General features: G+C 30.5%; 1 protein-coding gene across 1 annotated transcript in view; it reads right to left on the reverse strand.

The window, feature by feature from the left end:
• Window positions 1-2133, reverse strand: part of nrm (neuromusculin) — an 84772-nt gene extending 82639 nt beyond the window's left edge. The window contains exon 1 of the mRNA XM_018537573.1: window positions 1833-2133. Within this exon, the coding sequence (XP_018393075.1) occupies window positions 1833-2133 (301 nt within the window). The remainder of the gene's footprint in view (window positions 1-1832) is intronic.
• Between the last annotated feature and the right edge of the window lie 13286 nt (window positions 2134-15419).

A 15419-nucleotide genomic window follows, 5' to 3' on the forward strand; every position in this document is an offset into this window, starting at 1 on the left:
TATATATATATATATATATTTCCTAAATGTATAAATATGTTTAAAATGACTTACGTAGTATTACTTACATAGTATTATTTATATTGAAGTAGTCATTTAAGTTTATCCTTTTTTCTAATTAGCGCATCTTTACTCTAAGGCGGATTAAATCTTGTAGAGGAAAAGAGAAATCAAAGCTTAAAGAGACGTAAAATTAATGTTTCAAATATAGTTTTAACAATATTAAATCAACAAATTAGCTTTTTAACAATAAAATTATTAAAATTTCATTTTTAGAAATCAATGACTTAAAATCTATACGATATCAGATTCACATTGTTAAATCTATTGTGTCAAATTTAATTTGAGTCGTCGCTCCTGTACTCAATTATAGTTAATTTATACTAAAACTATGGTTATATTTGACACTATATAGTGTCAAATTGACACGATCTAATATCAAATTTAATTATTGATTTAGTATAAAATAATGATATATTTACAGTAGGAGCATAATAGGAACGACTCATGTTAAATTAAATTTGACACTATAGGTTTAATAGTACATTACTTTCTAATTATGAATGCAAAGTCAAAGAAAATTATATTAAAAGTCATATTTAATAAATTATAAGAGTGCATAATTTTCTCAAGAAAAAAACATTCCAGTCCAATAAAAATTGCTTAAATGTATGTTACGCAAATAATTGTTACTGTAATTTAATAACAAGTAATTTTGTTAATATAAAATTGACCTTTTCTACTTATTATTTTATTTTTTTCTTTTAAGAGCCATCTGCTCTAGTGGAAGTGCGTGAGTTGCATTTACATCCGAGTTTGAAGAATTTAGCTTCAAGATATATAGTGGTGACTTATGGAGATATCCCTGACGAGCATATCAGGCAGATATCTTAACGCCTTCGGGCTTGTGAGGCGGCGCCTCTCGAGTGTTATGACTTCCAACCATCTATGTCATGCGGCTTTCGCGTTCTCGTAGTCGAGCCATAAGCGAAGAACGACTTTACTCGAGTATGATCGGATTAACTTGTGATAGAATACAGGTTTTACAGTGTACCACGAATTTATACTACGAAAAAATGAATTGTTATAAGGAGGAACTGTTTGTAACTATATTATTTTATATATATTTAGATGAATAATAAAGGTATATGAGTTCTTTAATTCATTTTAATTGACAACAAATGTGAAGAGATATTTGTCAACGTACATGGATCTAAAGGTGAAGAAGAATAATTAATTTAAAAACAAGAGAACGCGGTAAATTCTTAGGTAAAATTTATTGTATACTTAAATTGTCATGAACTATTATGGGTATACATAGAATACACTATGTATACATAGACAGAACGGTTTTGTTGAAGATCTATAAATTTTACTAGATATACAGATCTAAAAATAATTTTGTTTGATTATTAAAATATTATAATTACGCAAGAATCTCAAGCATGATGAGCGATGCAGAAAACCATTTAAACATTCTAGCGATTAGTTTGAGCGTCCTATATAATTATTTTATTGAACAATAAAATTATTTTCAGATCTGGCTAAATTTTTTAATATATCATCAAATGTGCTATGTAATTATTTTGATGGTGCAACAAAATTACAATATTTTTAGATCTGGTTACATTTTTAGATATTTTAACAAAACCACTCTTTCCGTGTAGATGATCATTTTATTTTTAATTCTTTGCTAAAAGTCATTTGCATAGATAAAAAATATACGGATTATGTTAGATTATGACTACCAAAATTCATTAATTATGTAAATGATGTTCCATTAAGGGTGATGATTCCAACGATTCACTGAGCGTTCCCGCTATTTCTCTCACCGTATCTGATATTACGATTTTCACACCTCGCAGAAACCATTTTCCTCGCTATTACGGTTACTAAAGAATATAACGGTGCAGCTGCCGAAGGCTTTTGCATTGTACTTTCTCCCGACACATTTTCGACTTTCAAATGCATTTTCGTGCCCACCTTGGTAAGCTGGCGGGACAACGTTTCATCCCTGAAATAGCCGTGGGGAAGCAAATCCACGTTGACGTTGCACGATCGAATCGCATTCTCGTCTTGGAATTCTGTTTGTATAGTGTTTCGGGATTCGACGAATATTTGAAACGTTCGCATTTTTACCTTTTACTCCTACTTTTCTTTTTACCAAATACTTGTTCTTGTCAATGTTGACAGTTATTTTTCACTGAAATTTAATTTTAACTCATCATTAGTGTCAACGAAATATGCGATTTCTATATATCATATATTAATAGATACAATTCAATATTATATAGAGGAAAGCTTTGTGGCTATGTTCAAGTTAAAAGAATATCTTTTTTGTTATTAAGATTTTCATTACAAGCAAATTTTGATTACACAAATTAATTTTTATGTTTTAAAAAATGTACTGTCTCGAGATTTATCGTTAAACATTTACCATTTATCTGCTCCATTTTACTGTAACGGTTCGCGATGAGATAGTAGACTATATACATCTTGCATAAACTCTCGTGAGCGATATTACTTTCACGAGGTTTTTATGTAAAATATATGTGTTCGAACGTTTCGGAAAATTACGCGAACGGTATATTAAGTTTGTCGTCTTATACAGCTTTCGCACCTCCTTTGTCTCTCGACCGCGTATCTTCGTCGGTATTAATGTGAAATTTCTTATTCAACACGAGAGCCCTACTTGCGAAGCACTTCTCTCTTTCTGAAATACATCGCGTTCTTGCAGGAATCTGTGCAAGGATCTCAGAAAACAAAGGTGCACTGCAGCTTCTAATGGAAGCTACCGTCGTTATGTGGAGCTGTTGAAGGGGAATTAAAGTGCGATATAATATGATGTGCGTCATTAATGCCAGTTCTTAAAGTTTGTATTATTTTAACAACGTTTATGTTTGTTACAACTATTTGTTAGTACATCGCAGTTTAATAATCAAAATTTAATCTCTCCAAGCCACAATGTGTTACACACTTTCCATAAAACAAATGTACACGATGTTATCGATTTTCCTACCGTGAAAGCGAATATTCGTGTAATTTTGAATAAATCTAAAGCATCTCGAAATAAAGCTTAATTATACGTCCTCATTATTTTTTAATACCTACTGAATGTAGAATTTTATCTGTGGTAGCTTAGATTAGATAATTCATGCAATGTAATAAATTATTTCCGAAGATTAAATTTGCGTTTACAAAACTTTTCAAGATTATATATAGTTAAGATGTATAGACTTTCATATTTAGAAATATTGTACATGTTGTTTGTTTATAAATTAATATCAACTAGCATGTGCATTCATTTATTATAATAGATTGTCAACATTCCTAACAGATTGTTATCATAATGAGCTGCTCATTCTATGCATATTTAAGAGACGGTCTTTTCAAAAACGTTAGAATTATAAACTATTTTATTGTATATTAAAGGGATTGTCAGTAATTTCAAGTCGAATTGTTATTATTTTTTTTACTAAATCGTTCTTTTATTATTCAATGTTAAAATATTCAAGATTATTGGCTGATCTTGTTCTAGATTTCCATATCGAATTCTTACGCGTCGATAAACAATAATGAAAATTTCTTCATGGAAGAATAAACAAATTTACTTGATATTTATGTATAATGTAAATTGCTTTTTGTGTATCTCATATAAAGCACCTTTAAATATTCACGGTTCATAGAAGCGGAAGGAAACAGTATCACAAAACTACGATTTTGTACATCAAATGTATCGTTTATAAATGAAAAAGGATAATTACATATATTAACTTTAGACTTGTGTTAATTTAAATTTTATATATATAATTTACAAAATATTAAATATAAAAAGTTATAATAAAAGTTTATATATAGTAATAGTACGCAGCAATAATTGCTTCAAAACAAATTTTCTTTTACTATTATTATAATCAGAATATATTTCATAATTATTTTATTATGGCAATGGCATATAACGAACACACACAAAATGCATTAACTATTCAATTTCTTCCAGAATAGTAATTTAAATAAGCTAATATGATAATTAAATCTTGATTTGTATTTTAATATACAATAAAATCTTTAAGAAAATTTATCCAGGCAATATGACAAAATTTAACAAGATTAACGAAATTTAATATTACAAACACAGAAAGAAGAATTCGCAAATAAAGTGCTCTATTTAATTTCTTTACTAGTTGATTTTTAATTCAATTAATTATCGATGAAAATTTTATGACCCTTCATTTCATATTTCAATTGAATTAGAAGACAATTGAATTATAACATTATTGAATTATTGCCAATTAATCGTTTTTAAGAACTTTTTAAAGTATCAAAAAAATTCTGTAGTAGTTATATATAAATTTCGATAGCAGCAATTGCAACATACGTCAATGCCTTTTTAACGTGTAGAAAGGAAATGGTTTTTCTTTTCATCGTATACTATGATAGTACCAACCGCGTGCAAAAGTTTTTGACTTTTTATACAACTGTACTGATTGCTAGTGATTCTTTCATATGTGGTCCATACGTTCTAGAAATGAAGAGAGTCACATCGATCGTTCAGAGCGGAATCCTTTCAAAAGCTTCCAACCACGTGGTATTCGAGTTCGCTACAATCCAATTTCGCTGTCGAGTGAGAGGGTTGGACATGAAAGATTCCTACACAGTCGTGCGCGCGTTCTCCGCTTGTAACTAAAACAACTCACGACGAGATTCGATTGATAAGGCTCAATATGATATCGTAAAACTGACTATACCGCAGAGTAATCGATAAATATGTCTGTCGTCTGGAACATTAATTTCCTTCCGGATGAGTCAATCACTTTAACTAGTACAGTTAGTCAATCACCATTTATGAGAGAAAAAGAAGACTAAATTATTTCGTTAATTGTTAATTCTAGCTCTTTTTCGAGATTCACATGCGACCAACGTAATCTTTTATCCTTTTAATTTAAATTTCAAAAGAACACTAATTGTAAGTCAAATTGATATTCTTCTCTCTTGTATCTTTTAAAAAAGAAACATCGGATGATATAATAGATTTTTACGGAATTATTTTATAATATAATATTTTAACAAGAAATTTTATGCTATAAACTATTGATTATACACACACATATACATTAATACCAAAAAGTAACCAAAAAGTAACCAAGAAAATTTTTGATTAAATTTTTTTTCATTAAATAATGGATATAAATTAGCAATATAGGTACACGTACTAGATCTTGTAGTTATGTACTGTACCTAATATAACTAAATTATATCCATCTAACGATTAATTTGAATACCAAACATTTTCTTGATTAGTTTTGGCATTGATGTATATAAAATTTAATTATCAAAATGTATTAGAAAAATTTGCAATCGATTATGGATTGATCGAATTATATAGTAAGTTTTTCATTGTACACACTGGAACCTTGTAATAGCGAATCTCGAAATAGTGCGAAAAAAATCCTTTTTATGTTATGAGTAGTACGAGTAGGGTGTAGCAATAATTACTAAAATCTTGAATTTCATTATTTTAGAGTGAAGTAGGGGCAATTATCTAATAAATCTATAATTTTTATATTAATATTTTGGTTTCTGAATACATATACTTGTTATATGTAGGAATTTAGACTGTAATTTATGAATTTTATATTAAGTTTTTATTAAACATTATTTTTAAACATTAATGCCGTTATTGAGAGTACATACATTGTCAATATATAATACTATAAATTTTTAGTATTAGAAGTGATTATTGGAATACAACCCACGATATAATAAAATACAAAATATTTTTTAATATTTAAATTTTTATTTAAGTAAAATGTTTCTATCCTATCAAAAATTATGTAAAAATTATGTCTATTGAATAGACACAAAGATAATAGAGAATTGAAGTAAACGATAAAAATAACGACTATTTATTATCATTATAGAAAAAACGATCATTACTGAAAAAAAGTAACACGTTTCTTTTTTTACTTGCCTGCTGATAATGAATTTAGCCTTTGATCACACGATGCTACTTGTTATGTAAAACATTACACTGAAATCTTGTAATAAAAAAATCTATATTTTACATTGTTCCTCTTTTGAAAGGTGCAAGAGAGGAAAAATCTATATATTATTATATATATAAATGATGGCCCACGTAAAGTGTTACAAGCTAATAACTTTAAAAATATTTGTTCTATCAAAAAGTTCTTCATGAGAAAGTTTCATATATTCGAGGGAGCCTTTCTAACTACGTTAGATATATATTTACGTTCTATATATATATATATATATAAATTATATCTTCGCTATATGTATAAATATATAGGTGTACTTGGATGTAATGTGCATGTCATGAAATAGAGGAAGGGCAAAAGATTTGGCGGTTTTCCCGTGAAACCACATTCCGGTATGATCGGATAATAAGCCCTCTGAAGGCTTTGAGACTGACTGTTATTCGCGGGGAAAAGAGAAGCGGAGTGATGGCGTCGAGGCCAATTTCAAAGACAAGCAATTCTATGGAAAATTAATCACCACGTCAATGTACGCGCTCTCGCTCCTTTTATGTTATTCCACGCTCGTTAGATAAAATATATCAAGTCTGAACATCGCGCGCGCATGCTCGTCTCTTGTCGTCAATTAATCTCAAAGCTAAAATATTCACGCGCGCGCGCGATCGCATTGTATAAGTAATAAAACTCAATTATCCTTGTAAACTTCTAAATAAGGTTGACATTTTTAGTGATATATTGAAAAGAATAGTTTAACGTTATGATTTTATATTTCTCATCTGTTACGATAGAGGTAGTAAAATAATTGCCTATGAATAATAACGAGCCATTGTATCCAAATTAGTAGTAAATAGGAAACAAACGCTGCTCTAGATATCGCTTTGATAGCTACGAGGTATTCAGCGGTTAGACGCGTTTTAATTCCATGAAAAAGGCTGCAGTCTTATACAGTACAGAATGCAACAATTAATTCTGAGTAAATTAAAAGTTAATTTAAATTAAATTTGTTTATCAAAGGTATCCCTTTGTGCTCTCGTTATGTGGTTATTAGATAAATTCGATATTCTCTGTAGTTGCATCTAAATTCCAATAACATTGTTTGAGTTGTTTTGTTAATAAATTCTGTCATATCGATATACATACATTTTATGTAGTGTATATATGTAATATTTTATATATTCTATAATACTGCTCTAAATTTTCCACTCGCGATCGTTCTTTTCAGAAGCGTTTTAATGATGCTTCTTTGTGTAACTATATATTAGTATTTCATGAGATCGATAGCGACTTTTTTTTACTTTGTAAGTATCCATCTAATTCACTGCGTTTTTCACGCAGACTCATTGAAAAGAACGCTGCGGTAGATGCAAGTCGATTTCCCTTCTTTCGAGTGGTGCGGGTACGAAGCAATTTCTCATATGAAACGAGCAATTTCCATCTTGTTTTGATTAGCTGCCTAACGTGATGCAATTTTCGCGACATTTTGGCTGGCGCGTTCAATAATAACAACGGATGCGCAATTATCCCATTGTTTGCTTCATTATAACAGGCTAAATCGATAATGGAGAGAAGACATTTAAAGGGAGCCGCAACAAGCACGCGGATGAGCATTATTCTTTTTTAAGAGTACTTCTCTTGACAAACGACAATGTACACGGGGATATTTTGCGCGGAACGCTGGGATAAAAGGAGCCGATAAAACATTTACAAAGACGGGAAAGACTACAGCTATTGTCGATGTGTTAGGAAGATTAAGTATAAAAACTGACAAGTAAAACAGATGCTTTAAATTTTCAACGTCACGTTGAGCCTCGATCGGGCTTAGCATTGCGGACGGAACACGACCATGTCGTAATAAATTTCACTCCTTGGAGGAAGCTAGCATCGTGTAATCCGCACCTCGATCTTCGCGCCCTAGATTACTACAATACCACTTTAGATTATAGACACTCGGAAATTTACCAATAAAATCTGAAATCGCAAAAGCTAATCTCTATCGTCTGTCTTTTTAATATTATAATATTCTATTTAATGAGAATTTTATACGCCCTATATATTATATATATATATATTTTTTTGTATTTTGAATATTAAGAGTCCTGTACTATTTCATCTATTTTTTATAATATTTAATTGACTCTTGATATATAAAACAGTTGTATTAATCATTCTGAATACACAAGTTCGCATTTAACGTCGTAAATCTCTGGCGCATTGTATAAAATTATTCTCTGCTATTACGCTTTTCATTTGAGTACTCAGATTCTCCAATTCAATGCAAAGTACTCTTACTCGGCATTGCAATGACAATTGCAATATCCAACATAGAGTTCGTTTACATGCGATTGAAAGTTTGAAGGAAAATAGCGTCGTCGAAGACGATATTTCAGAATATCGAAGGTTATTTCTTAGGAAATTCATTGCTTCGATTTCGAAACGCAGCATCTCCGAGAAATATCGCTTTTATATTGTAAATCTGACACTACTCCTCTCGCGACTGTGTAACGGTTCATAAATCACAATGCACGATTCAAATTATTTTCTACGTGTTTCGTGGTCGATCTTTTCATTCACTAGTTTTCTCTTTTATTTCCGCCTGTTGCTTTCAATTTAAATGCGCGCATACGTAGCACTTTTTTGACAAATAAGAATTATTATGCGAGAATTGAATTATGATTTATTATTGAATTTTTTTAACTTACAAAATTCTACTTAATTCATATACTAAGATTACGTTAAATTATGTTAATTTATATTAATTTTATTACAATGTGTATGTCGCGATAACAATATACGTTTTTTAAAAATTAACTTCCATAGTACTATAGTTCCTATAACCAATATGTATTGATGGGCGAAAAATATCACAATTATTTGGTTGTGGCGTAACTTTTTTCCGTGAACAGACTGAATTAATTAGATTGTAATAAAACTCCAGCACGTCACATATATTGCAATCATAATATAACAAATTATGTAAAAATAGTCCTTTCTTGCTTTGACTCCAATTTTTTAAAATACAATATAATGGAACAATTTGGAAATCATATTCATATTCAGCGTCTAAAAACTACGGGAAATGACCAACCTTGTTCTATTTTTTTAATAGAATATTGTTACATGTACTTTTACAGTTTTAATTAACGAGTGCACAATTAAGGACGTTCTCCGACTGCAGTTGTGCTCAACCTAAAGTAAAAAAAAAACAAATACAAATCATATGAAATAAAATTCTTTTTTATTTTAAATTACCCTTATCTATATTACTAATTATAATTATCAAAATATGAGATATTGCATGTGAGTATAAATCATATCATTTCGACGACGTTTCATACGACGTTGCCAAATCATCAAAATCTCCACCTTCATCACTGCCGCCGGTCGGCCGGTTGAAAAAATAGCGGAACTACTTACTTTGCTCGATAATTTCTTCAAAACGAATTCGGAAGCCGGGAGTCATATTCAGACAAATTTCATATTATTCCTTGTGATATCAAGTTTTATGTCTTATTGTTTCAAAAAATTGTAAAGAAAAACTTTTTAATAGTGAATAAAAAGATCACTTTCGAATAAGCTTTAGATAGGAATCCTATATGTTAAATGCTTTGAAGTGGAGTATCTTGGTTTTTAATCCCGTTCCGGGTATTGAGTTTTAAAGCACATGTTCAGTACACTAAAGCAAGCTTTTTCTATAAGTTTCAGAAAAATCTAAAGAAAATGGATTTTTCGGAAAACGTCCTTAAGAATGAACAAACATCGCATTTTTTCGTCACATAAATTTTGCATTATAAATAGAGAAGATATGCTAGATGGAAATACTAATTGGAAATACTAATTGAAGTAATTTCAACGAGTAGAAAATGCGATCTCCTATGGATTGGAAATTAAAATTGAATGAGAACATGCATGGTATGTTTGTTATAACGTGGTTAGTCTTAGTGACATAATATGATACTAGACTCAAAATGAGTGAAATTCATTGAAAGTAGATGGTAAAGAACTGTTGTATACACCTGCGCGCCATAAAATAGTTTCCAAGAAAGGAATTTTTGTTCGCGAGATACTTTATAGCTTATAGCAGTCCTGTGAATGCTGTAAATTATTGAAGATTAAAAAATCTCCCATTTTTTCGCTGAAGAATGTGTTTAACAATATGTTTCTTCGTCATAAAATTTATGTTTTAATTATCCTGCGCATAAAATTCTATATCTTTGTAGACGTTATTTTTAATTAACTATTTATTTTCACAAAGCGGTCAAAGTGAAAAAACGCGTAACTAGTGTTTTTAACTTTTTGTTTGCAATTATATTTTTATTTTTGCTTGCAATTTATTTTTCTACTATTCTAGACTTTCAAAAAAATATGTAAAAATTCAGTGTTAATTTTCAACATTTTTAATTACATTATCAAATAGTATTTTAACAGATATTTTAAATTTAGGAGGAGCAATCGAATTTATTTATTTCGGATAAATTTGAAAGTAAAATTTCACTTGTGCTAAAAAACCCAGATTGTAGACAGATATTTAAATTTTAAGTTGCTCGCAAAGTTAATTCAAAGAGCGTATATTTGTATATATTATATTTTTTTTTATCAACTCTGTCTATTGCTTGCTCTAAAATTGTCTAATGTGAGATATTTGCGAATAACATGCACGAAATTGCTCAATAAAATCTTTTCGTACGGTTTTATTCTTGTTGGCGTCCATGAAAACAAATAATGGATTGAAAGAAAGGATGGTCCTGGTGATATAGTGATACAGTGATACACGATTTGTTCACCAACGTCCGGAAAGATGCGCCAAAGCGCAAGAACGCGAGTTTGGAAAGATATCGCGAATCTCGCGTAGGTAAACCACGTACGTGCTATATCGAGTTGAAATTTTCCGTTCCGAGAAAACGTACTCATTTCCTTTCACCATCGTGTCCCTATATCGCTCCCATGGCGCCGTGTTTTTCTGTCAGTTAATACAACAGCTAGGATACGAAAGCTCCGACAATACATCGTTCTTCTTACGGCAGCATTTGATAAGTCCAACATTGTAGATTCCGGGAAAAAGCACAATTTTTATACAAATGCAAATCGCGCCCCGCAGATGTCGACGCGATTAACTCTATAGCTGCTATGAATTTCAAAAAATTGATCCAGCGATGCAAGATGATGCAACCGCTTTAAAATACTGCATTGTGTAAAATAAATTATTAATGGAACAAATAAGTATTTTTATTTTTATTAATTTAATTAAATATTTTATAATTTAATTACCATAGAAATTCTTTCTATGTATTTAAAAGTATACATTTTTTTTTACAAAAGTATAATACTGAAGCATATTAAATATTTTTTATCTTTTTATTTGAATACATTATTACGTTAAGATATATAGATCCGAAACGGTTTGAAATTTTATTTCGTTGTCTATATAGTCTAACTACATAAAAATTAACTTTTTAAACACTAAAAAAACTGTACTAACTCTTACATATTTCTTTGAATAGCAATAAGTAAACATTTATTTACAGTAAATAAATATTTACTCAATAAAAAATGATGGTTAAATCAAATTAATGGTTTTTGTAATAAATATATGTTTACATTTAGTAAATATTTATTTAGACCTTTTCAAACAAATATTTATTAAAATTTAATATTCGTTTTTAATGTATTCTTTTCTCGCAGTGTGTGTATAATACCCTCATTCTTATTTACTATTGCATCGATAAAACAAGTACATACTTATAATCTAAAAATAGGAATACACGTCAAAATAAAATTACTGTTAATAAAAACATCAATCATCAAATGTTTTGCAAACACTACGTGGTTGTCTGAGTCAGTAATATTCTAACCGTACATGAAACATGATCAAATTTGAATGCGACAACGAGTGAGATGCCAATTAATCGATGCTCACTGCGGTAGATCAGATCACTATCTTGTAATAAATCTTCGTATGCTATCGTATCGTACAAACTTAGTCAGTATTCAAATTATCTTACATCTAATAAGGTCATATTCAAATATAATTTGATTAAACAATTGCATTGCATTAAGTGCTGTTTAAATATCTATGCAAGAAGAACTATTTACTTTCACAAGAAACTGGTAGGAAGTAATTTTAACAGAATCCTCTTGCATCACCAAACGATCGAAGAAATCGAGGAAGTTAGAGAAATCGGAGTGCATCCTCGTACCTTCAGTTTGTAGAAATTAAACTTCGTACGAAAATGTTTCGAAACGAATTGCTCGAGTCCTTAGTAAGCTTTTATTTCTTCATTAGAATAATTTAGCTCGATGACCTTTATGGTCTTAATTAACATAATATCGATAATTACAAATTTTTGGATCTCGATATATTAGATTTCAGTGTATAATATTATATAAATAAAGAAATTGAATAGGGTAAAGTGTACAGTGATTGACCACTTAAATGCTGAATATAATCACTGTAACTATTGAAATTATTTGAAATTTGAATTTTATGCAAAGCGAACGTTAAGTAAGGTTCAAAGAATATGTTTAAATACAAAAAAAACTTTGAATAAAACCATGTTTTTCATTTTTTCCAACAGTAGAAACTTTTATTTAGAAAATGATAGTTATTGACCACAGTGATAGTTATTGATGACAGTGATTGACCATTAGTATAAAAACTATTAAAATGAAGAAAAAAAATTCTGAGAATATGACTGTTTACTAGAAGCATTCTCTGTTATATATAATCGATATTTGTTAATTTATAAGTATCGAATCTGATAGTTGAAAACAAATATACAGTCTTTCGTAGCAAGAATTTACAAAATTTATTTCTTTTAGCATCTTATCACACTGGTTGTATGTCGTCAAAAAATTTATAACATGCCAATAGCCCTTTACTGTCATTTGCGCAGTATCTTAATAGTAAAAGACTGAGTACAATCACAGTCTATGTACACAATTCCATTAATCCCGTAAGAGGAAGTAATTACTGTGGAGAAGCACAGACTAACGTCTATACTACTTCGTGCGGTCGAGGTAGAAGTAAACTTTGAATTGCGTTGCATGTACATGACGATATAACGCCACACACAGTGTTGCGCTTATTTTTCAGTATCGCGAGACGCTACATTGTGACTTACACAACAGTTTGAATGTATGTTGATAATTAATACCCTCCGGTTATCATCAATTGCTTTATAATTATCACTACAACTTTGCGTATTTATTGTTAACTATGTGTGAACGTACTATGTGCGATTACATTGAAATAATAATGTAATTATTAAGTATAAATTTCCCTACGTTTGTTATTTGAATCATGTTATTTAATGAAAAGCTGCGCTTGCAAACATTGATAAAATTTCGATTAAATTTTCTTTCGTTTTGCTGATGGTATTGATTTTGGTTAAACTTTCATTTAGATATCAAATTGCAAACGTGTCATCATAATTAAACGCATTACAATAACGAATTTATGTATTTACTTTACTTTCAAATTATGCGGTATTTAATCGTGAAAAGTTGATGCTGCATTGCAACAGCTTTTAATTTTTTTTGTATAAAGTACGATTTACATAATAATTTGATGCAAATATTTTGTAGAAACTGAAAATATTTATGTTATCGGCGGTCTTCATTTCTGACAAAGGATTATTTTTTTTTTAAACAAACGTAGGTATGGTTTGTAATTTTTCCAGTGAATGCCAGAAATCAATCAACATATCGAGAATACATGCAAAACTCAGGAATTCAAATCATTATCAAACAAAATTTTTGTGTATTTTGCTTTGTATTAAGCGAAACGGATTTTTTTTAATTTTTTAAAGAAAATAATTTACATCATCGCGACATGATTGTTATTATATATTATATATTTCTCGTTTGATGTACTGTTTCGGAAATTATTACATGCGTATACATATATAATAGTTGCATCAGTTTAATCTGTAGTCAGTGAGTTTTTTTTAAATCACAGTATTGTATTCTCTGTAACGTACACAAAATAAAACGCGATTAATCCGAGTTAGAACTCACATTGGTCGGTGAATTCGGAGCCAAGTGCAGCGTACACTCGATCTAGTGCGAGAAAGCCCTTTCGGATCCGCCCGTCGCGGATTATACATACCGTGCGTGTCGGACACGCGTTTCGTTAGATCCAACGTTATATGGTATTTTATTCCGTCGACGTCAGCATTTTGCTATGTTGTTGCGAATGACCCTCTGAACGGGAGCTTTATAGAGCGATATTCGGCGTCGTAGCAAAATATTAGTGCGCGCGGGATGGCATTGCATGCCGCTGGGTCAATGCACTTTTGGCACAACCGCGCACGGTCCTCTCTTTGTAGGAGATCGTTATATCCGTATGGCACGTACATATATCTATGTATGTGCACAAACTGAGAGAGAGAGAGAGAGAGAGAGAGAGATGACAGAGAAAGACAAAGAGAGAGATCAACGAGACTGACAATGAGTAAGTGCGTTCGCGTTTGGCGGTGGTGCAATGTTTGCTGTACATTTGTTGCCAGAGCGACATCGACACCGTCTTGCGTTGGCAATCTCGATGAGACGGAAACTGTGTGTTTTAGCTTTACTACAAAAATCTTCATCTTGTGAAACGACCATTTCAGCGAAATCGTTTAACTCTTTCTTATCTCTTTTCTATGATATGGACAACGGTTTATTTATTATCTTGCGATAGTACATAAGCATCGGACAATTATCGAAGAAAGCAGCAAAGAATTTTGCTTACTTAAATTTTGTCATCTAATATCTAAAAAAGTGTCATCGTTGCCACAATAGGAAAATAATGATAATTTTTGCTCATTAATATATTTGGTTGTGTTATAATCGTGATGGACATATACTGCTATAACTATTAGTAAGATATGGCATCTTACGGTTATCACAATCATCCTATCATATAGCCAAATAATTATAATAAAATTGTATAGATAGGTCACTATTGCTCGTGACAACTGTAACCGTTTTTTCCGTGAGTATTTGCAATTATTTTTTCAGAACTATAAACTAAGCATACATCATAATAACTGATCCACACACATATCAAATACGTCTGTGAAGGTAGCATATCATATATCAGCATCGCATGAAATGACATCGGTTCTGCTCGCATTCACAATAGTTCTACAGTTCTATATCGGTTTTATTAATAGTTCTATCGAATTACGTCCAGAAAAAACGTTTTAAAAAAATGAGATGCTAACTTTCCGTCTTACCATCCAGCATCTCACCAAATTTCAAACGTATAAAGTGTAAAATGCAAGAATCCAAAAAGTTCTATCATTAAAACTTAATACATCAATAGTTCTGGCTATAAAATCAAAGAAATTGCCCGAAAACATATTAACACGTACAGGTGATGTGCTGGACCCGTGTGAAGCTGGCCCCCCAATATTTAAAAAACGATTTTTTTCTTCATGCATTAGT

This window comes from Cyphomyrmex costatus, unplaced genomic scaffold (assembly GCF_001594065.2).
Source record: "Cyphomyrmex costatus isolate MS0001 unplaced genomic scaffold, Ccosl1.0 scaffold18, whole genome shotgun sequence".
Taxonomy (NCBI): domain Eukaryota; kingdom Metazoa; phylum Arthropoda; class Insecta; order Hymenoptera; family Formicidae; genus Cyphomyrmex; species Cyphomyrmex costatus.